The 26,553-nt window shown below is 57.0% G+C and overlaps 1 protein-coding gene across 4 annotated transcripts in view; it reads left to right on the forward strand.

Annotated features, from left to right (window-relative positions):
• The first annotated feature begins 1,826 nt into the window (after nucleotides 1-1,826).
• Nucleotides 1,827-26,553, forward strand: part of SEZ6L (seizure related 6 homolog like) — a 54,256-nt gene continuing 29,529 nt past the window's right edge. For 2 of the 4 annotated variants that reach the window (XM_064168951.1, XM_064168952.1), the window contains exon 1: nucleotides 25,060-26,410. In XM_064168951.1, coding sequence (XP_064025021.1) covers nucleotides 25,060-26,410 — 1,351 coding nt within the window. Of the gene's footprint in view, nucleotides 2,090-4,503; nucleotides 4,640-25,059; nucleotides 26,411-26,553 lie in introns of those variants that run through there. The other 2 variants (XM_064168955.1, XM_064168954.1) reach the window with 2 other exon arrangements.

The following is a 26,553-nucleotide window of genomic DNA, read 5'->3' on the forward strand; positions in this document are numbered from 1 at the left end:
GTCAGTGGGGGCAAGGGCAGGAAGGTCCCATCTTTTAAGCAAGGGTAGGACAGTTCTGGTGCTTCAGCAGAGACAGAAGATCCTATCTTTATGACGAGAGCAGGAGGGTCCTGGTACTCCAGCATGGACAAGAGAGTTTCAACTCTCTGGCAAAGGCAGAAGGGTGCTGGTGTTTTGGTGAGGGCAGCAGAAGAGGGGGTGACCTCTGGGCAGCACTGGCTGCCCAACCACACACACCTCTGTGGCTTGTCAGCTGGGAATGTCCCACACCGTGGGACCTTGGTGCTGGGGAGTCTGTGGGAGGGAACCGATTCCCACCAGCCTGTTACACACCAGCTGCGGGGAGTGCATCCGCAGGGAGGCAATTCTGCAGGGCCCAGCAGGCAGAGAGGCAGCAGGATCAGTCCCCAGATTTGGATGGTTCCTCCACTTGCCGTGCTGTGCGTGGTGGCTTTTGTAGCGATCCCAATAGGTGATGATTGTTGCTGAGGTAACAGCAGCGCTGTAATTGCTCCCTCGGAGGTAGCAGGGACTTCTCAGCTGGCACCATCCACAACCTGGCTGCTCGGAGGGGAGGCTGGCCTTGATCTGGTGCTGTTTGACGCTGGTGTCGTGTTTCGTAGCGCTGCTGTGGCTATTTGACTTGACAGGCGGAGTGGCTGGGGGGGGCGGGGGGAGCAGGCGGCTCACACCGGGAGCTGATGGACACTGAACATTTCAGGGGAGGGTCTGGGATCCGGAGAGAACAAAGCCTCCGTTCCTGTCGTTATCAAAGCCAGTGTAATTACACCGTGTGCTCTGACGGGCTCAGCAGGGCTCTGCTGGAAGCACTCCGCTTGCTGCAGCTGCCAGTGGCATGGGCGGGGGGGGGCAAGAAGGATCAGAGCAGGCAGGACCAATTCTTAGAAGCCATCGGGTCCTACCCCTAGGCGAGAAGGTTGGGGTGCTGAGTGGGGTTGGGGTGCTCGTTTTTGCTGCAGGGCTGAGAAGGCTCCAGTGTTCCCCTACGGTTAAGGTGCCAGCCCCACATTATGGGGGTGCTAAGCAGCTTCCACAAACTGGGAGCTCTCACATTCCGATCACGCCAGCGTGGCCAGTCAGGCTGCAGCATGCAGCTGCCTCCCAGCCTGGCTTCACCGGCTCCAGCAGCGGGATCAGACCCAGCTGCATCCATGATCCCAAGGAGCGTATGGGGCATGTGTCAGCACCTTCACAGCACCACTGCCCCATTCACTGCCTGCTTTGAGGGGGAGGGAAAGGGGGAAAGGCTGGGATCGAGCAGGGGGGGCAAGAAAGGCTGAGAGAGTTTGGTATGCTAAGGAGGTTTGGGTTGCTGAGAGGTGTTTGGGATGCTGTAGAGGCTTGGGATGCTGTAGAGGCTTGGGATGCTGAAGGGGGTTTGGGATGCTGAAGGAGGTTTAAGATGCTGCAAGAGGGCTGGGATGCTATGGAGGGCTTGGGGACAAGGGACGGCGAGATGACACCAGATACTGGGCACAGACTGGGCGGGGGCCTGCAGTGGGGAGCCCTGCCCAGTCTGCGGGGGGACACACTGGCTTTCCCGGAGCTGGGAGCAGGGGGAAAGCGGAGGAACGGCGGAAGGCAATCGGAGGACGGGGGAAGCTGCGGGGAGCCCCGGTCCGGGGCAGAGCAGCGGGGTCGGTGGGGCTGGGGGGAGCCGGGGTGGGGGGAGCAGGGAAAGCTGCGGGCGGGGCCGGAGCTACTGCCGGAGCCCTCCCCCGCTGCTCGTTCCGCTCCTCTCCGCCGCTCTCCGCTCCTCTCGGCTCCTCTCCGCCCTCTGCCGCTCCCCCGCACCGGCCCCGGCCCCCGCCCTCCGGCCCGGCCCCACTCGGCAGGGCTCGTCTGGCTTCGACTGGGCTCGGCTCGGCTCAGTTCGGCTCGGCTCGGTTCGGTTCGGTTCGGCTCGGCTGGACTCGGCTCGGTTCGGCTGGGCTCGGCTAGGCTCGGCTCGCAGCAGCGGAGAGGCTCCTCCGCTGCCGCTGCAGCCGCCGCTGCCGCACGATGCCGGGGCCCCGCGGGCTCTGCCTGCTCGCCCTGCTGCTGGGCACCCCCGTGGCACCGCGACCAGGTAAGCAAGCGGCGCGGAGCGGGGCTCCCCCGGCATGGCAGCCGGGGCCCTGCGCTTACCGGACCCGGGGAGGGGGGGCGGAACGGAGCGGGGATTAAGGGAGTCGCACCGAGAGGGGCTGCTGCAACCGGCTGTACCACCCGTGACCGGGGTCCCCCCCGACCGTCCCCCGGTTCTGCTGCTCCCCGGGCCGGGATGAAACTTATTGCTGGGAGAGAGCAGCACCGGCACCGGTAGAGGCACCGGGGCCCGGCGGGACGGCGGCGGCTCAGCACCGCGGGGCGGACAGCTCCTGCCGCCGGGTCCTGCCGGGGCCGCCCCACGGAGCCACGTCCTGACCGGAACCGGCAGCGGACGGGGAACCGGCTGCGAACGAGGGCCGAGTCCTCCCGGGAAGCCGTGTAGGACCCTCCGACTCCCTCCTGCGGGGACAGCAGCGCTGTGTCCCCATCCCTCGTCCCCCCGTCCCCAGCCTCCGGTGTCCCAAGGCTCCTGGTGTCCCCAAGCCTCGTGTCCTCTAATCTCGATGTCCCACGACCCCCGATGTCCCCAGTCTCCCGTGTCCCCAAGCCCCACGTCTCTCAGCCCCTGGTGTCCCAAACCCCTCGCTTGTCCTAGGCTCCCTGGTAGCCTTAACCCTCGAATGTCCCAAACCCCTGGCAGATCAAAGCCCTTCAGGCTCCAAAGCCTCTCCAGTCCTGATGTCCCCAGCCTCTGGTGCCTCCAGTCTCTCCAATCCACAGTGTGCCCACCTGCAATGTCCCCAGCCCTGGTGTCCCACTCAGCCTCTGGTGCCCCCAGCCCAGGCTGCCAGGTCTCTGCTGGCATTGCCATCCCACTGGCCTGGGCACACAAGGGTGACCATGGGGGGGGGGGGGGGTGTTGTCCTGTGGGCTATGTGTTCGTCTCACAAGTGGTGACACAACCAAGAATAGGCTCTGGGACCTGTGTGAGGGTGACTTGGCAAAGTTGTTGCCAAGTAATGATGTGCTTAAAGATGGTTAAACTGGTGCCAGGTTCTCCTGTAACTGGGGAGCAGGGCTTTGGTGAGCTGCTGGCCATGAGATGAAGGATCATGGTGAGCTGCTGGCTGCAGGACAAGACAGTTGGGTTTTGGTGAGCTGCTGGCTGCAGAGAGAAGGTTTTGGTGAGCATCTGGCTATGGAGGCAAGGATCTTGACAAGCTGCTGACCATGGGGCCAAGAATTGTGGTGAGCTGATGGCCAGGAGGCCATGGATTTTGGTGATGTGCTGTCTCTGGTGACAAGACAGCCAGGGTTTGGTTAGCTGCTGGTCAATGGGCCAAAACAGAAGTCTCCTTCTCTGGAGACTTTCCAAACCTGCCTGGATGCATTCCTGTGCAGACTACCCTGAGTGATCCTGCTTTTGGCAGGGGGATTGTACTCAGGGATCTCTGGAGGTCCCTTCCAACCTCTGGCATTCTGTGATTCTGTGATTGGTGAGCCACTGGCTGTGAGGGTGAGGGTTTTGGTGAGCTGCTGGCTGTGGGGTTGAGATTTTGCTGAGCTGCTGGCTGCAGGAATGAGGATTTGGTGAGCTGCTGGCTGCAGGAACGAGGATTTGGTGAGCTGCTGGCTGCAGGGATGAGGCAGCCAGGTTTTGGTAAGCTGCTGGCTGCAGGGATGAGGGTTTGGTGAGCTGCTGGCTGCAGGGATGAGGCAGCCAGGTTTTGGTAAGCTGCTGGCTGCAGGGATGAGGGTTTGGTGAGCTGCTGGCTGCAGGGATGAGGCAGCCAGGTTTTGGTAAGCTGCTGGCTGCAGGGATGAGGGTTTGGTGAGCTGCTGGCTGCAGGGATGAGGCAGCCAGGTTTTGGTAAGCTGCTGGCTGCAGGGATGAGGGTTTGGTGAGCTGCTGGCTGCAGGGATGAGGCAGCCAGGTTTTGGCTGTGGTTGCCACTGCAGACTGGTCAGAGGAGAGAGAAGAGGCCAGCACTGCCGGTGCTGCAGTGGCTGTGCAGGGCCCAGGGGCTGAGATTCGTTCCTAGCAAAGACGAAGGACTCCTGGTGCCAGCAGCTCGGTGGTGCTGCCTGCCCAGCTCCCAGCCCTGCTCTCCTGGCTGGGTTGTGTCGAACACTTCTACTGTTTGGTCTCAAAGTCAGCTCTGCATGTGGGAGTTGTGTCACAGAACCACCCTTCTGTCTGGGTGAGGATGCAGGAGCGGGCACAGGTGACAGTGGTGTCCCTCATCCACATGGCTTTGTGTTCCACATGAGTCCATGCAGCACATCTGAAGGGGTCAGGGCCGAAGCCCCCATCTGTGATTGCTCTCATCCTCTTTCTCCAGAGGTTTGCACAAACGTCCAGGCTGAGCTGCTGCAGGAGATGTGTGCATTCAGAGGCAGTCCCCACGCTGCTGGTGGGGGACTGAGGGAGCTGAGCATCCAAAGCCAGCAGGTGCAGGAGCCATCATGGGGCTCACAGCTCCACCACCAGCTCACGTCCCAGTCGCAAGCACCCGTTGGGAGCAGCAGTTCCTCAGGAGCAGGATTTGGTCCCTCCTGGCATGCAGGATGTGTCATCAGTCTCAGGGTAGGAGAACACAGCGTGCTGAGCTCCTCTTGGCAGAGAGGGAGCTGATGAATAGTTGACCCTCTGCAAGGTTTGGTGAATTATTGCTGTGAGATCTCCAGCTCCTGGAGCCAGCAGTGCTGTGGCCACTTTCCCCGTGCCAGGGGAGGTTGCTTGGTCTGTCTGCAGGAGGTCCCAGACAAGGTCCAGATCAGCAAACCCTGCTGTTCCCAAAGCGTGAGGGGGAGCAGGAGCAGCCCCTGCAGAGAGGAGGTTTGTTGAGCTCCATCTGCCTCCTCTTTCCGTTCCCTCTTTCAGGAAACAACCGATTCCACGTGATTTGCACCCATGGGTTGCTCAGCTGGTGGCACCTTGGTGCTCCACACTGCTGGTGCCATGCAGATCGAGAGGGAGGTGTGGAAGCCTCTCAGCACCCCTTACGCCCACCCCCAGCACGGAGCAGGCAGCAGAGCTGGCACTGAAGGCACCTCACTTCCCAAGGGATGGTGCCAACAGCTCCAGGCAGCAGCCAGCAAGGAGCAAGGGCATCAGCAGGAGGGAGGCAGGATGTGGCCAGGCTGGCAGCTGCAGGCAGAAAAGGGCAGCAGTGCTGCCTGCTCTGCTTTCACTGCCTGCACTGCCTGTGCTGCCTCGTCTGCCTGCACTGCCTGGTCTGCTTGCACTGCCTGTGCTGCCTGCTCTGCCTGCACTACCTGGTCTGCTTGCACTGCCTGCAGTACCTGTGCTGCCTGCTCTGCATGCACTGCCTGGTCTGCCTGCACTGCCTGGTCTGCCTGCACTGCCTGCTCTGCCTGCACTGTCTGCACTGCCTGCACTGCCTGCTCTGCTTGCACTGTCTGTGCTGCCTGCTCTGCTTACACTGCCTGCACTGCCTGTGCTGTCTCTATTACCTTTGCTGCCTGCACTGCCCTGCACTGCCAGCACTGCCCTACACTGCCAGCACCGTCCAAGAGGGCTCAGGCCAGGACTGGTGCGTGGCAATGCTCTGTTCTCCAGGAATGATCCTGGGGGCGCAAGTAGACCCCTTAGGAGATCCAGGGTTTCTCAACACATCTATAGCTAAGGTGGTGTGGTGGTGGCCGTGTGGACCAGTGTCCACTAGAGGTTGTGATGAGACCAGCAAACGCTTCCTGGAGCAGCAATGCAACCTGGAGGGTGCAGTGGTTGGATCTGATGTTCTCCAAGGTGTCTCCCAACGCCAGCAGTTCTATGATTCGATGGATGCCCAGAGCCGTGGCAGGGCAGCACAGGAGAGCAACAAATGACAGGGCAAGAGGAAGCAGCCTCAAGCTGCTCCAGGGGAGGTTCAGGTTGGATATTAGGAAAAATTCCTTCCCAGAAAGGGTTCTCAGGTGCTGGAACAGGCTGCCCAGGGAGGCCATGGAGTCACCATCCCTGGAGCTGTTTAAAAGGCTCATGGATGTGGTGCTGAGGGATGTGGCTTAGTGGCAGTGGCGTAGCAGCAGTGGTGGGAAGGTAAGTGGCTGAACTTGATGATCTTCGAGGTCTCTTCCAACATCAGCAGCTCTGTGATGCTATGGATGCTCAGATGCCCAGAGGTGTAACAGGGCACCACTGGATTTCCCCGAGGAATAGTGGAGAGATGCAAAGGAATGAGGAGGGATGCAGAGGCAAAGGGATGCGAGAGATGCAGAGAGGTGCAGAGGGATATGGGGAGATATGAAGGGATGTAGAGAGACGCAAAGGGACATGGAGGGAGAGGGATGCAGAGGGAGAGGGATGCAGGGGGAGAGACATGCAGAGGGATGCAAAGGAATGAGGAGACATGTAGAGTGAGAGGGATGAGAGAGATGCAGAGAGGTGCAGAGGGATATGGAGGGATATGAAGGGATGTAGAGAGATGCAAGGGGATACGGAGGGACACAGAGGGAGAGGGATGCAGAGGGATGCAAAGGAATAAGGAGAGATGTAGAGTGAGAGGGATAAGGAGGAGTGTGGAGGAAGAGGAATGTAGAGGGATGCAAAGGAATGAGGAGGGATACAGAGGCAGAGGGATGAGAGAGATGCAGAGAGGTGCAGAGGGATATGGAGGGATATGAAGGGATGTAGAGAGATGCAAGGGGATACGGAGGGACACAGAGGGAGAGGGATGCAGAGGGATGCAAAGGAATAAGGAGAGATGTAGAGTGAGAGGGATAAGGAGGAGTGTGGAGGAAGAGGAATGTAGAGGGATGCAAAGGAATGAGGAGGGATACAGAGGCAGAGGGATGAGAGAGATGCAGAGAGGTGCAGAGGGATATGGGGGGATACAAAGGGATGTAGAGAGATGCAAAGGGATACGAGGGGACACAGAGGGAGAGGGATCCAGAGGGAGAAGGATGCAGAGGCATGCAGAGGAATGAGGAGAGATGTAAAGTGAGAGGGATGAGGAGGGGTGTGGAGGAAAAAGAGACACGAAGACACGCAGAGGGATCAAGAGGGATGCCCAGGGACAGAGACGCTCCTGCAGGGTACTCGAGGGTCAGAGCCGAGCTGTGGAGCTTCCTTATCCCATTTTGCACAAACAGGGCTGGGTTTATTTTGTTTCCTGGAGGAAAGAGGCTCTGTGTGTTTCAGTTACACGCAGCTTTTGATCCAGCCTCCCAAATCAGCGCCTTTTACATCCTCTGTCTTAGTACAGCCACTTCCAGTAGGCTTTGGAGGAGGGGAGTGGGGGTGGGGGAAGCAAAAAAAAAAAAGCAACCCACCCAAACCAAAATAAATCCCAACTTTCTGTGAGCAACCCCAAAGTTATTTACTTGATGGGATTTTATTTCTCAAGTATCTGCAAGTGGCTAGGGAGAGGGAAAAGATGCTCCGAGGAAATCCTGTTAGGAAACACAGGCTATATCTTAATGAGCGTAAGATGTGGTTACATGGCTGGAGCTGGAGCTGCAGCCTGCCAGGAGATGCCTCTTTGGGGAGTAGAGATAAAATGTCTGTAGAAAATCCAGCCCCAAGAGCTGCCTGCTCGATTTTTCCAGCCCATCAGGATGGATCCGTGCTCCTGACCAGGCTAGGAGATGGATGAGGTTGTTGCACGGCCAAGGATGGGGTTTTGATGCTCCTGAAGGTCTTTTCCAACCTGGTTAAGTCTGTGGCACCAAGAGTTTGTCAGGAAGGTTGGTGAGGTCACAGCTCTAGTCCTGGGTTTGGGTTTGGGACCCTCACTTCGAGGACATTGAGGGGCTGGAGGGTGTACAGAGAAGGGGATGAAGGGTTTGGAGATCAGGGCTGGGGAGGAGCAGCTGAGGGAGCTGGGGGTGTGCAGCCTGGAGAAGAGGAGGCTCAGAGGAGACTTTCTGGCTCTTTACACCTCCCTAAAAGGAGGTGGGAGCCAGGTGGGGGTTGGTCTTTTCTGCTTAGTGTTGGGTGATGGAACAAGAGGAAGTGACCTGAAACTGGGCCAAAGGAGCTTTAGGTTCACAGGATCAGAGGATGTTAGGGGTTGGAAGGGACCCAAGGAGATCATCCAGTCCAACCCCCCTGCCACAGCAGGACCACACAATCTAGCTCAGGGCACACTGGAACACATCCAGACAGGCCTGGAAAGGCTCCACAGAAGGAGACTCCACAACCTCTCTGGGCAGCCTGTGCCAGTGCTCTGAGACCCTTCCAGCAAAGAAGTTCCCCCTTGTGTTGAGCTGGAACCTCCTGTGCTGCAGCTTCCATCCATTGCTCCTTGTCCTGTCCCAGGGAGCAGTGAGCAGAGCCTGTCCCCCTCTCCTAACCCTCAGCCCTCAGATGCTTATAAACGTTCATTAAATCCCCTCTCAGTCTTCTCCAGCCTAAGCAGCCCCAGGTCACTCAGCCTCTCCTCATCAGGCAGTGCTCCAATTCCCTCATCATCCTTGTATCTCTCTGCTGGACCTTCTCCAGCAGATCCCTGTCCCTTTGAAGCTGAGGAGCCCAAAGCTGAATGCAATATTCAAGATGAGGTCTCACCAGGGCTGGGGATGAGGAAAATTTTCTTTGCTGCAGGAGTGGTCAGGGATTGGCACAGGCTGCCCAGGGAGGTGCTGGAGTCCCCATCCCTGGAGGTGTGAAAGAAATGTGTGGCCATGGCACTGTGGGATGTGGTTTGATGCCCATGGTGGTGTTGGGTTGGCAGTGGGACTTGATCTTAGAGGGCTTCTGCAACCCAAACAATCCTGTGGTTCTCTGACACCAGCACCCCAGGACAGATGGCTGCAGCAGCAAGGTACAAGGAAACTTGATGCAAGCCAAAGCCAAGCTCCTGGCAGCCAGGAGGGAAGGTTTGAGGAGCCTGGCCACCAAACCCAGCTCTGAAGCTGTGGTTCCAAATGTGAAGCCTTAGCCTGGAGAGGGAATTCCATGCCAAATGCAAAGGCAGCCAAAAATTCAAGCCTGACAGAAGGAGAAGCTCAGGGGGGTGGGGGGCTGATCACTGGGCAGTGTCACCTGCTCAGCACAAAGGATTCTCATCTCTCTCTCTCTCTCTCTTGTGCCTTTTGTGCCAAAACCAGGACCGAGGTGCCAGGAGAGGTGGCTCTGCAGGGGTGACCCCAGAGAAGGCACAACAAACTCCATCCCCAGGGCTGCCAAGGGAGATGCATAGAATCATAGAATCAAGCAGGTTGGAAGAGACCTCCAGGCTCATCCAGTCCAACCTAGCACCCAGCCCTGGCCAAGCAACCAGACCATGGCACTAAGTGCCCCAGCCAGGCTTGGCTTCAACACCTCCAGGGACAGAGACTCCACCACCTCCCTGGGCAGCCCATTCCAATGCCAATCACTCTCTCTGGCAGGAATTTCCTCCTAACATCCAGCCTAGACCTGCCCTGGCACAACTTGAGACTGTGTCCCTTTCTTCTGCTGCTGCTTGCCTGGCAGCAGAGCCCAACCCCACCTGGCTACAGCCTCCCTTCAGGCAGCTGCAGACAGCAATGAGCTCTACCCTGAGCCTCCTCTGCTGCAGGCTGCACACCCCCAGCTCCCTCAGCCTCTCCTCACAGGGCTGTGCTCCAGGCCCCTCCCCAGCCTTGCTGCCCTTCTCTGGACACCTTCCAGCACCTCAACATCTTTCTGCAATTGAGGAGCCCAGAACTGGACACAGCACTCAAGGGGTGGCCTGAGCAGTGCTGAGCACAGGGGCAGAAGAACCTCCCTCATGCATCAGCCCATCAGTGAGGGAACTGCTGCAGGGACCTGGCACTGCCATGGAGAGCTGGGCAGAGTGGGCAGGAGGTGGCAGGAGGAGGCTGGAGCAGACAGGAACAAGCAGGAGCATGTAAGAGCAGGGAAGAGTAGGCAGGAGCAGAGAGGAGCAGGAAGGAATAAGCAGGAATGGTCAGGAACAGGCAAGTGCTGGCAGGAACAGAGAGGAGCAGGCAGGAGAAAGCAGGCAGGTAGTCAGCCCTGATGCCTTGCTGCAGTCACTGATGGGCTGGGTGCAGTCCTGTGAGCTCAACAACGAACTGCTGAAGCTCTTGAATCCTTCCCAGCATCCAGGCACTGAGAGAGCAGGGATAAGGTGGGGGCAGTGAGGGAATGTTCTGGAAAGGGGGCAGTTTGGGGGTGATTTCCGAGGCAGGGAGAGCAGCTGAGACCATTTAACATTCAGGGGAGGATCTCCAGCTGAGCTTTTAGGGTGGTTTAATGGAGCATGGCCACATTTTTGTGGCTGAGATCCTTCAGCTCAGGCAGATGGGTGGCTGGGGGACAATCCTGGAGGGCACCACTTCTGCCACCCCCTCTTGCCACAGCTCTCCCAGCCATAGGCAGGGCTGGGCTGGGGGTTGGCATTGTCTGGGGATGATTTAAATGCAATTCCAGGCTCTCCCCGACGGCGCTAAACTTCCATTTGCAAAGATGCTGTCCTTAAATTGAGGGCAGGAGGCCTCTCAGTGCTCCCAGCACACCCACAGCAAGGAGCTCTGCAGATCCATCCGTGCAGAAAGCAAAGCTCAGCTACCCTTTCCCTCACCCACAGCACAGGAGTGAAGGAAGGAGTTAAATTAACAGGGTGGGGGGGAGGTGAGGATCATAATATCAAACCTGTGATCCAAGCACTGCTTTGCTCTTCAAGGGGCCAGGGGGTGCATGGCTGGGTCAGGGGGTACCTAGTCTGGTCTAGGGTGGGATGTTCCATGTCCAAGAGCATCATCATAGAATCACAGAATCATAGAATCAACCAGGTTGGAAGAGACCTCCAAGATCATCCAGGGGTGAAGGGTCTGGAGGACCCTTTTCTGGAGGAGAGGACTGGTGAGGAGCAGCTGAGGGAACTGGAGTGGTTCAGCCTGGAGAAGAGGAGGCTGAGAGGAGACCTCATTGCTCTCTACAGCTCCCTGAAAGGAGGGTGGAGTGAGGTGGAGGTCACAGACACAGAACTTCAGAGGTTGGAAGGGACCTCCAGAGATCATCCAGTCCAAGCTCCCTGCCAAGGCAGGATCACACAGGGTAGTTCACTCAGGAATGCATCCAGGCAGCTTTGGAAAGGCTCCAGAGAAGGAGACTCCACAACCTCTCTGGGCAGCCTGCTCCAGGGCTCTGGCACCCTCACTGGAAAGAAGTTTCTCCTCCTGTTGAGGTGAAACCTTCTATGTTCCAGTTTGTATCCACTGCTCCTTGTCTTATTGCTGCTGACCAGCAAAGAGTGCTTGGCCCCAGGCACCTGACACCCACCCCTCAGAGATTTGTACCCATTGACCAGATCTCCTCTCAGCCTTCTCTTCTCCAGACTAAACACCTCCAGGGCTCTCAGTCACTTCTGCCTCGTATCAGGTGATAGAAAGAGAGGAAGTGGCCTGAAATTGTGCCAGGGGAGGCTTAGGTTGGAGATGAGGAAAGATTTCTTTGCTGCAGGAGTGGTCAGGGACTGGCACTGGCTGCCCAGGGAGGGTTAGGTTGGAGATGAGGAAACATTTCTTTGCTGCAGGAGGGGTCAGGCATTGGCACAGGTTGCCCAGGGAGGGTTAGGTTGGAGATGAGGAGAGATTTCTTTGCTGCAGGAGTGGTCAGGGACTGGCACTGGCTGCCCAGGGAGGGTTAGGTTGGAGATGAGGAAAGATTTCTTTGCTGCAGGAGGGGTCAGGGATTGGCACAGGCTGCCCAGGGAGGGTTAGGTTGGAGATGAGGAGAGATTTCTTTGCTGCAGGAGGGGTCAGGGATTGGCACAGGCTGCCCAGGGAGGGTTAGGTTGGAGATGAGGAGAGATTTCTTTGCTGCAGGAGGGGTCAGGGATTGGCACAGGCTGCACAGGGAGGGTTAGGTTGGAGATGAGGAAAGATTTCTTTGCTGCAGGAGGGGTCAGGCATTGGCACAGGCTGCCCAGGGAGGGTTAGGTTGGAGATGAGGAAAGATTTCTTTGCTGCAGGAGGGGTCAGGCATTGGCACAGGCTGCCCAGGGAGGTGCTGGAGTCTCCATCTCTGGAGATGCTCAAGAAACCTGTGGCCATGGCACTGTGGGACGTGTTTTGCTGGCCATGGTGGTGCTGGGTTAGACTTGATGACCTCAGAGGGCACTTCCAACCCAACCAGTTCCATGATTCTATGATTGTATAATGCAATCAAGCCCACAGTCCAAGTTCTGCTTTGCTCTTCACAGGGCCAGGGAGCGCATGGCTTGGTCACGACGTTCTCTGGCTGGTCTGGGATGGGATGCTCCAGCTCCAAGACCATCCTTAGGGACTTCATTCTTTTCCTAACACCACCTGGGTTAATCATCTCTGGGGCAGGGCAGCTGGACTCTGGGGCCACCCTAAAACCCATCGCTCTGAGGCGGGAAGCCACCAAGCCCCTCTCAGACACCTTCAGCCCCTCGCCATCCATCCAGGTTATTCCTGCAGCAGGTTTTCCATGGCTGTTGGCCACTCCATTTCCATAAAGATGGGAGGCAATGAGCTCTGAACGCCCTGGCAAGCTCTAAGTGCTGCATTAGCTCTTGGAAAGAGGATTTTCTGCAGGTACTGAGAGCACAAATGGACGGAGCAGGATTTACGAAGCCATCGGGACGCGAGGTGACAGTCGGGGATGAATCCCCTGCCCGAGGCACAAGATGTACCCCCACAACCATCTCCCAGCATAAATATCTTGGAGAAACAGTGAAGGAAACTTCTAAAGGCTCAGTGTGCTGGCAGTGAGGCAGCAGCAGAGCCAGTGGGGAGATGAATGGAGCTAATGTCAGCGGCGCTAATGTCACCGGGGAGGTGCTGCTGCCTCCTGCTTTATTTTTATCCAAAGCTCAGGTCCCAGCCTGCTCTGCAATAGCTCCATTTGTCTTTGGGGGCAGAACTTCCTCAAAGGAATATTTCCCCAATAATCTCTCTTCTTTCTTGCAGGCTTTTCTTTTAGACCCATACCAAAATGAGGGGGAGAAGTTGTTCCTCCTGGCCAGCCTAGACCTCCCCTGGGGCAACTGGAGGCTGTTTTCCTCTTGCCATGTTGCTTGTTCCTCACTCCAACCTCCTTGCAGGTTGTTGTAGAAAGCCAGAACCATAGAATCAAGCAGGTTGGAAGACAGCTCCAAGCTCAACCTAGCACCCAGCCCTGGCCAATCAGCCAGACCATGGCACTAAGTGCCCCAGCCAGGCTTGGCTTCAACACCTCCAGGGACAGTGACTCCACCACCTCCCTGGGCAGCCCATTCCAGTGCCAATCACTCTCTCTGCCAACAACTTCCTCCTAACATCCAGCCTAGACCTCCCCTGGCACAGCTTGAGGCTGTGTCCCCTTCTTCTGTCACTGCTTGCCTGGCAGCAGAGCCCAACCCCACCTGGCTACAGCCTCCCTTCAGGTAGCTGTGGACAGCAATGAGCTCTGCCCTGAGCCTCCTCTGCTGCAGGCTGCACACCCCCAGCTCCCTCAGCCTCTCCTCACAGGGCTGTGCTCCAGGCCCCTCCCCAGCCTTGCTGCCCTTCTCTGGACACCTTCCAGCACCTCAACATCTCTCTGCAATGGAGGAGCCCAGAACTGGACACAGCACTCAAAGTCTTCCCTCAGCCTCCTCCTTTCCAGGCTGAACAAGCCCAGCTCCCTCAACTGCTCCTCACAAGATTTACCCTCTAAAATGCCCCAATATTGCATGGAGCAGAGGTTTGGAGGCTCCTTGTGCCCATGCTGGGACAGCTCAGCTCCCCTCCAGCAGAGTCCATGGAAGAAGGGAAGCCTTCAAAGCAGATTGACTTCTCAGATGTGGTTGGCTTCCTCCTGGCACGCTGCTGTCAGGAGTACCTGGAAAGGATTATCCTGTAGGAACACAAACAGCAGCAGCAAAAATCCCCCCCCCACCCCCAACATAACTCCAGAGCCAGATGACACACAGGCATTTGAATGTGCTGAGTCCTTACCTGCTGGCACAGAGAGCCAAGTGCCTTCCCCTCACCTTTCCCAGCCAGCAGGGTGTGTCACAGCATTTCTGTCACCAGGAGACACCCACCAGCGACACAACACGAAGGGGGTGTGTGGATGTGTGAGGAACACCGAGCCAGAGCCCCTCTCCACACCCCCTTCAGCTAGCAAAGCTCTTCTGGAGATGCTCCTCCAGTGCAGTCGCTGCCAAAGCTGCTTCAGTGGCAGCAGGAAGGCTGCAGATTGAAGAGGTGGCCCTGAGGAGTGCCCCAATGCTCCTGCAGCATAACAGAGGCCAGCCCTGCACCCCATCAGCCCCACCAGTGGGTAAGGCTTGGGGGTAGGAACAAGCCTTGAGGGCTGATGTTTGAGGGCATTGTGTTGGAGCTCACTTTGGTGGTGGCCAATGAACAAAGCAGGAGATCCTTTAGGTGTTGAGGGACAGAAGGACACTCGAGGGGCTGGAGCAGGTCCAGAGAAGGGCAATGAAGCTGGTGAAGGGTCTGGAGAAGAGGTCTGATGAGGATCAGCTTGAGGTGCACCTCAAGGCTGGAGCCATGGTCACGTTCCAGGTGCTGCAGCTCCAGTATAGAATCAGAGAGTCAGGCAGGGTTGGAAGGGACCACAAGGAGCAGCCAGTTCCAACCCCCTGGACACCCTACCCTAGAGCAGGCTGCACACAGCCTCAGCCAGCCTGGCCTTAAACACCTCCAGGGATGAGGCCTCAACCTCCTTCCTGGGCAGCCCATTCCAGGATCTCACCACTCTCCTGCTCAACAACTTCCTCCTCATGTCCAGTCTGAGCTGTGCTGGTGAAGCTGGGGAGCAGCTGTGCTGCCAAAAGCCCGAATTGTTTTGACATAATGAGGCTCCAGCAGCAGAAATCTGCTTTATTAGCTTCTTTAGAGGGAAAATAGGAAGCAAGGGGGGAGGTGAGTGCCTGACAAACAGCATCACATCTGCTGTGTGGGGCTGGGGAGTGGTGCTGGGCAGCAGAATGTGTCCTGTGCCTCAGGTTGAGCTGGGATCACTGCTGGGCTCAGCACTGCTGAAGCCACACCTTGAATCCTGGGTTCAGTTTTGGGGCCACTCACTCCAAGAAGGACATTGAGGGACTGGAGAAGGGCCAGAGAAGGGCAACAAAGCTGGGAAAGGGTCTGGAGAACAGGGCTGGGGAGGAGCAGCTGAGGGAGCTGAGAGTGTTCAGCCTGGAGATGAGGAGGCTGAAGGGAGACCTCGTTGCTGTCTACAGCTCCCTGAAAGGAGGCTGGAACCAGGTGGGGGTTAATCTCTTTGCCCTAGGAACAAGCAATAGGACATGAGAAAGTGGCCAAGGGAAGTTTGGGTTGGACATGAGGAACAATTCTTTGCTGGAAGAGCCACCAGGCATTGGAACAGGCAGCCCCAGGGAGGTGATGGAGTTCACCATCCCAGAAGGTATTTAAGAGCCTTGTAGATGCAGTGCTTAGGGCTGTGGTTTAGTCAAGGACCTGCCAGTTGGGTTGATGAATGACCTCAATGATCTTAGAATCACAGAACTGCTTGGGTTGGAAAAGCTCTCTAAGGTCATCCAGTCCAACCACCAACCCAGCACCACCATGGCCACCAAACCATGTCCCACAGTGCCATGGCCACAGGTTTCTTGCACACCTCCAGGGATGGGGACTCCAGCACCTCCCTGGCCAGCCTGCTCCAATCCCTCACCACTCTTACAGCACAGAAATGTTTCCTCATCTCCAACCTAACTCTCCCCTGGCACAACTTCAAGCCATGCAGTCCAGATCCTAAAGGTCTTTTTCCCAGTCTGGGCAGTTCTGTGATGCTGTGACTCTTCTATGCCAGGGTTTTCCAGGCTGGCTGTGGGCACAGGAATGGGCACAGGGAGCTGCAGGCTCTGTCCTAGTTCTCAGCAGCCTGGGTGTGATCGATGGAGCCCAATAACTGTAATCACCACAGTCATCAGTAACCTACCACATCTCCTGCCTCCCTGCTTGCTGGCAGCAGGGATGTTTGCAGCCTGTCAGCAGTCATTTGGTGCTGAGCTCTGGCACTCCAGAGGAGCTCAGCAGGGTCCTCTCAAGGGTACTCTGCAGGCAGCAGCAGGCAGAGCTGGGCAGGTTTCTGTACAGACTCTGCAAGGGGAGGAAATGAATCCAAACGTTGCTTGGGAAGAAGTTTTTGCTTCCCAGAGCAGCTGCTTTGGGTACTGGAGGAGGTTTCATAGAATCACAGAATGTGAGAGGCTGGAAGGGACCTCCAAAGCTCAGCCAGCCCAACCCCCCTGCCAGGGCAGGGTCACCTACACCAGATCACACAGCAACACATCCAGGCAGGGCTTGAAGATCTCCAGAGAGGGAGACTCCACAGCCCCCCTGGGCAGCCTGTTCCAGGGTTCTGTCACCCTCACAGGGGAAAAATTCCTCCTGATGTTTACATGAAATTCCCAGTGCCTCAGCTTCCACCCTTGCCCCTTGTGCTGTCCCTGGGCATCACCCAGCAGAGCCTGGCTCCAGCCTCCTGCCACTCACCTTTACCTATTGATAACCACTGCTGAGGTCACCTCTCAGGCTCCTCTTCTCCAGGGAGGTTGTGGATGTCCCCTCCCTGGAGGTGTTCAAGGCCAGGTTGGGTGAGGCCTTGAGCATCCTGGGCTAGAGGGAGGTGTCCCTGCCCATGGCAGTGGGTTGGAACTGGGTGATCTTGAAGGTCCCTTCCAACCCAATCCTGTCTATGATCCTATGGTTCTGTGACAAGGCAGCAGAAGACAGAAGGGAGCAGGGGGAGGACAGATCTCCTCCACTCCAGGCTGTCTGTGTTTGGTGCTGGCTAGAGCCATCCTTGGGTGCAACCTGGCCAAGGCCAGGGTTTGGCACTGGGGATTTGCCAGAAAGACTTTTGAGGCCAGACCTCAGATCTTGAGTTCAATTGTGGGCCACTCACTCCAAAAAGGACATTTTGAGGTGCTGGAGTGTGTGGTGAAGGGTCTGGAGAACAGGACTGGTGAGCAGCAGCTGAGAGAACTGGGGATGTTCAGCCTGGAGAAGAGGAGGCTCAGGGCAGACCTCATTGCTCTCTACAACTCCCTGAAAGGAGTCTGGAGCCAGGTGGGTTTGGGCTCTTCTCCCAAGGAACAAGTGACAGGGCAAGAATGAAATGGCCTCAAGTTGCCTGACTCAAGTTGTGCCAGGGCAGGTCTAGGCTGGATGTTAGGAGGAAGTTGTTGGCAGAGAGAGTGATTGGCATTGGAATGGGCTGCCCAGGGAGCTGGTGAAGTTGCTGTGCCTGGAGGTGTTGAAGCCAAGCCTAAATGGGGCACTCAGTGCCATGGTCTAGTTGCTTGGCCAGGGCTGGGTGCTAGGTTGGGCTGGCTGAGCTTGGAGGTCTCTTCCAGCCTCCATGATTCTATGAATTCCTTCCCCAAAAGGGTTGTCAAAGCCTGGCCCAGACTGCCCTGGGCAGTGGTGGAATCCCCATCCCTGGAAGGGTTTCAAAGCCATGTGGCTGTGCTGCTGCTGAGGGCCAAGGTTTGGCTGTGGGGCTGTGAGGTCAGGGTGGGTGGCTGGACTTGGTGATCTCCAAGGTCTCTTCCAACCTCAGCAGCTCTCTGGTTCTGTGAAAACACCATGGGAAAGTGTCTCTGGTGGCTTTGCTCCTCTGCTCCCTAGTGTACCCTCCCCCCCCCAGCCCCTGTATCTCTGCTGCAGCACCAAGGTCATCAATCAATCAATCAATCAATCAATCCCATTAATCACCACCCACCAGCAGCAGTGCTGGGATCAAGCTGGGACCAGTCAGCATGCGACAGGTTGTGTCGTTTCCACACTGTAAATCTCTTGAGTCCTCCCTAATTGGATGAGCCTCTTTAATTGGTCTTCCTCATTAGCTGCTGCTAGCAGAGCAGCCACCCAGTTCCTGGGTGCCTGCATCCCTTTGGGAAGGAGCTGGGATCATCCTTAGAGAGCTGGGAATCTGCCAGCACTGCTCTGTGCTGAGAGTGATGCTGAGGTGCCAGAGCTTGGGAGGCATCGTGGGGACCTGCAGGATGCAACACAACACAAGAAGGACATGGAAGTGTTGGAGGCCACAAAGATGCTCAGAGGGCTGCAGCAGCTCTGCTCTGAGGACAGGCTGAGAGAGTTGGGGCTCTGCATCCTGGAGAAGAGAAGGCTTTGAGGGGGGGAGTGGCCTTCCAGTATCTGAAGGGGGCTACAGGAGGGCTGGGGAGGGACTGTTGACAAGGTCTTGGAATGACAGGAGGAGGAGGAATGGGTTTGAAGTGGCAGAGGGGAGATTGAAAGTGGATGTTAGGAAGAAGTTTGCAGTGAGGGTGCTGAGACACTGGCACAGGTTGAGGGTGCTGAGACACTGGCACAGGTTGAGGGTGCTGAGACACTGGCACAGGTTTCCCAGGGAGGTTGTGGAGCACAGAAGCACCCAATGTGATCAAAGATCACATTGGGTGCTTCTGTGCTCCACAACCTCCCTGGAGGTGTTCAATGCCAGGTTGGATGAGGCCTTGAGCAACCTGTTCTAGTGGGAGGTGTCCCTGCCTATGGCAGGGGGTTGGAATTGGATGATCCTTGAGGTCCCTTCCAACCTAACCCATTCTATGGTTCACCTCTGAAGGGGGCTTTAAAAGGAGGTTTCGCTTCCTGAGCCCAAATCCAGTGCTCCCTGCCTGGACCAGAAACCCACTCACCCAAAGCCAGTCACAGAGTGGACCCTCAAAGGTCACATCTGCAGTCAGCAAGGACAACTCCAGCTAGATTAAGATGCTCAGATCCTCACTTGTGTCTCAACCCAGAGCTGGGGCTGAACTGCCTGCTGGCATCTGCTGCCACCCAGGACTGTCCCAGCCCAGTGTCCCCTGCCAGCACAGCAGGTCCCTGAGCATCTCACCCTGCCCTACTCTGCCCATGGGCAGCAGATGCTGGTGAAAGGTTTGTCCCTTCCAGGTTTGCTGTTGGGTGGGTAGTGGGGAGGAGACCTTGGCCCTTCTTAACCATGGCCTTGGTACCACTGCCAGCATCCAGGCCTGGCAATGAGGGGTTTCCATGGCAACCTGATTTGAGCATTGCTGGTGACATGGATGTAGATTTTAAAGTGGAAATCTTCAGACCACAAAGAAATCTCTGCCCAGGGCCAACTGAGCAACATGGGAAAGCAATTTGAAAGCTCCTCAAGGCCACCAGAGCCTCTGTGGCAGTAGGAAATGCATGAAAAGGGAAGGAAAAAGTGTCCTGGCCCCATCTCAGCACCCAGCCAGATCCCTGCTCTGAACCCAGCATGGCCCTGAGCTCCAGCACAGGATCAGATCAGCAAGGAAAGGTGCAAGATGAGGCAGCACTTGGGGACTGCAAGGGAAGTCCCTCCAGAAGGCCTCCAGCCCATGGGAGGCAAAAAACCCTCCTGAAGCTCCTTCACCTCTGCTGCACCTCCTGAGCCTGGGCACTGCTGATCTTCTGACCTCCCTGCCTGTGACCTGCTCTTTGGGGCAGCTCTGGGGAGCACAGGCTGGCTGACTCCATCCCACACACCCTAATGCACCCCAGAACACCACACCACACCTCAGATGACCCCAGAGCACCCCAGAGCTTATTGTGAAGATCCACCTGCTTGGGACAAGCCCTGGCAAACACTGCAGGGCACTCAGGCTGCCCTGCAAGGTGTCATGTCCAAGTCTTCCTGGAGAGCAGCAGCAAGTGCTGGAGTCAGGAGGCTGCCCTCACCCTTGAGCTGGCATCCCACAGAGCAGGAGAACCTTGGGACAGGCACTGCTCCTGTGTCCATTATCTGGGCACCAAACCATGGGAGAATTTTCCTTCTGGCTGTCTTCAGCTCCTTGGAAGTTTGGAGCCAGGTGGGGGTTGGTCTCTTCTCTCAAGCAACAAGTGATAGGATGGGAGGAACTGGCCCCAGCCTGCACCAGAGGAGGTTTAAGTTGGACATGAGGAACAATTTCTTCCCCTGGAGGGTTGTCAAGGCCTGGCCCAGGCTGCCCAGGGTGGTGGTGGAGTCCCCATGCTCGGAAGAGTTTCAAAGCCATGTGGGTGTACTGCTGAGGGGCCATGGCTTGGTGGTGCCCTGGCAGTGCTGGGTTAACCATAGAATCAGAGAATCAAGCAGGTTGGAAGAGACCTCCAAGCCCATCCAGTCCATCCTAGCACCCAGCCCTGGCCAAGCAACCAGACCATGGCACTAAGTGCCCCAGCCAGGCTTTGCTTCCACACCTCCAGGTACGGCGACTCCACCACCTCCCTGGGCAGCCCATTCCAATGCCAATCACTCTCTCTGCCAACAACTTCCTCCTAACATCCAGCCTCGACCTCCCCTGGCACAGCTTGAGACTCTGTCCCCTTCTTCTGCTGCTGCTTGCCTGGCAGCAGAGCCCAACCCCACCTGGCTACAGCCTCCCCTCAGGTTGGATGGATGAACGAGCTGAAAGGTCTCTTCCAACCCAAACAAATCTGTGACTTGATGATACTCTCTTATCTCAGTGATATGAAGGTTGGCTGAAAGCCATCCAGAAGCCCTCCTGCTCCCCAGGGACCAAGTGCTTGCTGCCAGCCCTGGCTCCCACCCACGGCCTGGATGCCCTGCACGGAGCGAGCGCTTCCGACAGCGGCTAAGTATAAACCATGGGGGAGTGAGAGCAGGCTGGAGACATCCTCCCCAGAGCCCAGCTCCCCTCCTCACTGTGTGCTTGCTGGTATCCAGGCAGAGCCCAGAATAGACCTGAAGATGAGCTGTCACTTTGCTTTAAGGTCACTTGTGCTCCAAACTGTCCTGGTTGTCTCTGTCCCATCTTGCAGGAGCATTGCAGTGCAGAGTGCAGTGCCCAAGGACCTCTCTGGAGCTCAGCATCTTTGCCCAGGGAGGCTGTGGATGCTCCCTCCCTGGAGGTGTTCAAGGCCAGGTTGGGCTGAGCCTTGAGCAATGTGGTCTGGTGGAAGGTGTCCCTGCCCATGCTGCTAGATGGTCTTTAAGGTCACAGAATCAAACAGGTTGGGAAAGACCTCTGAGATCATCCAGCCCAACCTAGCACCTAACACCTTCTGATGAACTAACCCATGGCACTAAGTGCCTCATCCAGCCTGCTTCTAAATACCTCCAGGGATGGCAATTCCACCACCTCCCCAGGCTGCCCTTTCCAATGCCAATCACTCTTTCTGGGAAGAACTTCTTCCTAACATCCACCCTGAACCTGCCCTGGCACAGCTTGAGGCTGTGTCCCCTTATTCTGCCACTGGGTGCCCGGCAGCAGAGCCCAACCCCAACCTGGCTACAGCCTCCCTTCAGGTAACTGTAGAGAGCAATGAGCTCTGCCCTGAGCCTTCTCTTCTGCAGGCTGCACACCCCCAGCTTCTCCTCACAGGGCTGTGCTCCAGCCCCAGGTCCTTCCTAACCCAGAGACCATTCCCTGGATCTGTGAGCCAGAGAAGATTTTCCAGTCTCCAACCATCCTGATCAAGCCACAAGACAACTCCCCTGTACATCTTGATAGCATTAGCTCCTCCAGAGCTGCTTAGCAGATTAGACCAAGGTCACCAATCAGTCCTGTCCCAGTAGCTCAGCACTGATGGAGCAATCACTTGTGCAGAACAGGCTGCATTTAGGCTGGGAGAGCAGCTGCTGGCCACCCATTCTGGGCTTGAGTAAGGAGAGGAAGCCTAAAGAGAGCCCTGCAAAACTCATCAGGGAAGGAGAGCTGACCCTGGTACTGCCCTGGGGACCAATTCATCCCATGGCATGATGCCCATGGCCCCCCAGCAGGATGCTTATGAAGTCCAGGCTCCATCTGGAGTTTGAAGAGGGCTTGGGGTGGATTGAAGAGACCTTCAGAGCCTAGCAGAGGGTTTGGGGGCTCCCAGGCCACCCCACCAGCAGCATGTGTGGGAATGCCAGGGCACCCAGCCTCCCTGGGGGCAGATTCTGGAGAGCTGGTGAAAGCTGGTAGTTGCAGATGACATGTGTGAAATGCCTCCTAATGTGCTGAGGGAATCAGCTAATGAATTTGCTGAACCACTGCTAATTAAAGAATTAATTGTGGAAGCCAAGGGAAGCTCAAGGGAGAGGCCAGGAAGCCTGTGGTGGCTGGGACTGGTGTGTCTGTGTCTGAGGTTCAGCTGGCTGAGAGCAGGGAGCAGCAGCTTGGGGTAGGCATGGGCATCTCCTGGATGTCCCAGGCAGCTGGACATGAGGACCAGCCTGAGTCAGAGCAGCTCATGAAGGGGCTCTCTGGGAGTGAGGAGCAGGAGCAGCTCAGGGACTGCTTTGGCATTGCCCAGCAAGAGGAGAGGTGAGGCCACCTGAGCAGAGGGGAAGGTCCCACACTCCTGGAGCACAAAACCACATCTCCAGATGGACACATCTCCACTTGGACAAGTGGATTCTGGAAGCTTCATCCTTCAGGCTGACTGTCCTAGGCTTTGCCTTTCCCTATTGTGTTCCCTGTTTTGGGTCTCACCAGGAGCTGTTTACAACTCCCTGAAGGGAGGCTGTAGCCAGGTGGGGTTGGGCTCTGCTGCCAGGCAAGCAGCAGCAGAAGAAGGGGAATGTCTGGAGTTGTGCCTGGGGAGGTCTAGGCTGGATGTTAGGAGGAAGTTGTTGGCAGAGAGAGTGATTGGCATTGGAATGGGCTGCCCAGGGAGGTGGTGGAGTCGCTGTGCCTGGAGGTGGTGAAGCCAAGCCTGGCTGGGGCACTTAGTGCCATGGTCTGGTTGGTTGGGCAGGGCTGGGTGCTAGGTTGGGCTGGCTGAGCTTGGAGGTCTCTTCCAACCTGCTTGATTCTGTGCTTCTTCAGAAGATGGAGCCAGGCTGCTTCCCCCATCCCATGGTGTGGCTCTTCCCTCTGGTGCTGTCACTTTGTGCATGTGAGAAGAGACCAAACCTCCCCTCTCTTGTTGTAGAGAGCCAGAAGCTTTCCCCTCAGCATCCTCTTCTGAAGACTAAACAACCCCAGTTCCCTCAGCTCCTCCTCACAACTCCTGTGTTCAAAGCCCTTCACCACCTTTGTTGCTCTTCTTTGGAGCCAGTCCAGCACCTCAATGTCTTAAGCAGCTCTGCTTGCAGAGGGCAGAGATCAAGGTCTCCTCATTTCAAAAGAGAAGGCTCCAAGGAGACCTTCTGGTGGCCTTTCAGTAGCTGAAGAGGGCTAGAGGAGAGCTGGGGAAGGGCTTTTTACAGGGCATCTTAGTGACAGGATGAGGAGCAATGGATTGGAGCTGGAAGAGGGGAGACTGAGACTGAAGATGAGAAAGAAATTCTTTGCAGTGAGGATGGAGAGACCCTGGCACAGGTTACCCAGGGAGGCTGTGGATGCTCCCTCTTGAAAGTGTTCAAGGCCAGGCTGGATGAGGCCTTGATCAACCTGATCCTGCCCATGGCAGGGGGTTGGAACTGGATGATCTTTAAGGTCCCTTCCAACCCAACCCATTCTAGGATTCTATGGAAATTCTATGGCTTGGGCTCCAAACCCCCCCAGAGGAGCTGAGGGGGCTGGAAGGATGGTCTGTGAGCACCTCTCATTAAGCATCTTCCCTGGCAACTGCAGTTTCCATGGAAAATGTTGACTCTTGGAGCTTTCTGCAGCGTGCTCAGAGCCTCTCTGCTGTGTCCAGCTTGTCTCACATCACAGCTCCTCATAGAATCACAGAATCAAGCAGGTTGGAAGAGACCTCCAAGCTCAGCCAGGCCCAACCTAGCACCCAGCCCTGGCCAAGCAACCAGACCATGGCACTAAGTGCCCCAGCCAGGCTTGGCTTCAACACCTCCAGGCACAGCAACTCCACCACCTCCCTGGGCAGCCCATTCCAATGCCAATCACTCTCTCTGCCAACAACTTCCTCCTAACATCCAGCCTCGACCTCCCCTGGCACAACTTGAGGCTGTGTCCTCTTGTTCTGTCCCTGGGTGCCAGGCAGAAGAGCCCAACCCCACCTGGCTACAGCCTCCCTTCAAGGAGTTGTAGACAGCAATGAGCTCTGCCCTGAGCCTCCTCCAGGCTAAGGGCTGTAATTCCCTGTCCCACCAATGACCTCCTCAGCAAAGCTCTGCTTGCTCTTTCTGTCCCACAGTTCCCTGCCCAACACATCAACCCAGCACCACCATGGCCACTAAACCATGTCCCACAGTGCCATGGCCACACATTGTTGAACACCTCCAGGGACAGTGACTCCAGCACCTCCCTGGTGCAGCCTGTGCCAATCCCTGACCGCTCTTGAAGCAAAGCAACTTTTCCTCATCTCCATCCAAACCCTCCCCTGGCACAATTTTGGGCTATTTCCTCTCCTTCTGTCACCTGATACTAGAGAGAAGAGCCCAACCCCCACCTGGCTCCAAGCTCCTTTCAGGGAGCTGCAGAGAGCAATGAGGTCTCCCCTCAGCCTCCTCTTCTCCAGGCTGAACACCCTCAATTCCCTCAGCTGCTCCTCCCCAGCCCTGTTCACCAGACCCTTCCCCAGCTTTGTTGATCTTCTCTAGACCCCCTCCAGCCCCTCAATGTCCTTCTTGGAGCAAGGGGCCTCAAATTGAACCCAGGATTGGAGATGTGGGTTGGAACTGGATGGTCTTTGAGGTCACTTCCATCCTAAACCATTCTATGACTCTCTGTGACCACAGCAGTGCCTAGTACAGAGGCATAATCCCTACCCTGCTCCTGCTGGCCACACTCTTGCTGATCCAGGCCAGGATGCTGGTGGCCTTCTTGGTCACCTGGCCACACTGCTGGCTCATGTGAAGCCTGGGTCAAACCAGCACCCCCAGATCTTTCTCTGCTGGGCAGCTTTCCAGCCTGCAGCACTGCCTGGGGTGCTTGTGAGCTGAGTGCAGAACCCAGCACTTGGCCTTAGGTTGAGGGTTGGATTTGATGGCCTTAAAAGCGTTTTCCAAGCAGAACAAGCCTCTGATTCTCTGACTCTCTGATTTGCTGGTGGCAGCTGCAAAACCAAAGGCAGGGAACTCAGCAGAGTGAGTGAACCTCCCTGAACAAGTGACCTCTAGATAAGGAGGCCAAGCAGCAGCTGTGAACCAGCGAGATAAGGCTCCCAGGCTCCAGCAGAACCTCAGCTCCGAGGGGCTCGATGCAGTCTCCTTAGCGATTGCCCATAATGAGCCCGTTTGGGAGCACAGCAGGAGCTCCATCAGCCACAGCTCCCCCGGGGGCTGCTTCCATGCCACTGGCACAGCTCCACCTGCCCACCCAGCAGTGCCCAAGTCTCACTTTTCCCTGTTGGTTTTTTTTTCTTTCAGATAGTGGATCAGGAGCAGTGCTGGTCCCTACCAGCCCAGATCCTCTTGGTGTGGATGAGCTGATGGACAAGGCAACTGGTGGAGGTGGAGAGCTTGGGCATGCCATGGGTTTGACTGGCAGAGCCAAGGAGCTTGGGCACACCATGGCTTCAGCTGAAAGATCTGGGCAGCTTGGGCACACCATGGGTTCAGCAGACAGAGCTGAGGAGCCTGGGCATGTGATGGGTTCATCTGGAAGACCTGGAGAACTTGGGCACACCACAAGTTCAGCAGGAAGAGCTGAGGAGCTTGGGCATGCCAGGGGTTCATCTGGAAGACCTGGAGAACTTGGGCACACCACAAGTTCAGCAGGCAGAGCTGAGGAGCCTGGGCATGCCAGGGGTTCAGCTGGAAGATCTGGGCAGCTTGGGCACACCACGAGTTCAGCTGGAAGACCTGGGCAGCTTGGGCACACCACAGGTTCAGCAGGCAGAGCTGAGGAGCCTGGGCATGCCCTGGGTTCAGCTGCAAGATCTGGGCAGCTTGGGCATACCACAGGTTCAGCAGGCAGAGCTGAGGAGCCTGGGCATGCCATGGGTTCAGCTGGAAGACTGGGAGAGCTTGGTCATGGCACTGCCCTCAACCTGCTGCCAGCCATGGAGGGTGGCACCAATCCAGCAGCAGAGGAGACGACTCTGCTGGTGCAGAGCCACATCCTGCCAACACCTACCACCGCCCCCAAGGCTGGTGACAAACAAACTTTCCCTGCTAAGAAAAAGCCTCCTACTCTAAAACAAGCAAATACAGCAAGGAAGCACCCAAGACCCAAGCCCACCCCACCAGCACCCCCCCGGGCTGCCTCACCAAGCAGCGTGCCAGGCTCCAGGCTCCCTACCACCTCCCAGGACCTGCATACACTGGCAGGGATGGCAACCAGGGCAGGGAACACAGAACAGAACCCCCCTGAACTACCCTGGGGTGAGCAGGCCACCACCAGCCACCCTGCTCTGCAGATCTCCCCATCCACCCTGCCACCAGAGATTGCTCAGCCCTTCCTTGGCAGCACAGGCGATGCCAGCGAGGCTCCGACCGCGGCTCCCGGCGGTGCCACCGCTAAGGGGGTGAAGGGTGCAGAGAGGGAGGTACATGGCTCTGCAGCAGAGGACAGCCAAGAAACCACCACCTCCACCATCATCACCACCACTGTCATAACCACCGAGCCCACACCAGGTAAGCCAGGGGGGCACGGGCATGGGGTGGTGCCAGTTACACCTGGGGACGGGGGTTGGAGTCATGCTTTGTGCCCCAAGCCTTCTGCGCTCCAGTGGGGTTGGCTGCTGGGGCAGGGAGCTGGGTTGTAGGGGGGTGCTGGG

The sequence above is a fragment of the Pogoniulus pusillus genome, chromosome 30 (assembly GCF_015220805.1).
Source record: "Pogoniulus pusillus isolate bPogPus1 chromosome 30, bPogPus1.pri, whole genome shotgun sequence".
Lineage (NCBI taxonomy): Eukaryota > Metazoa > Chordata > Aves > Piciformes > Lybiidae > Pogoniulus > Pogoniulus pusillus.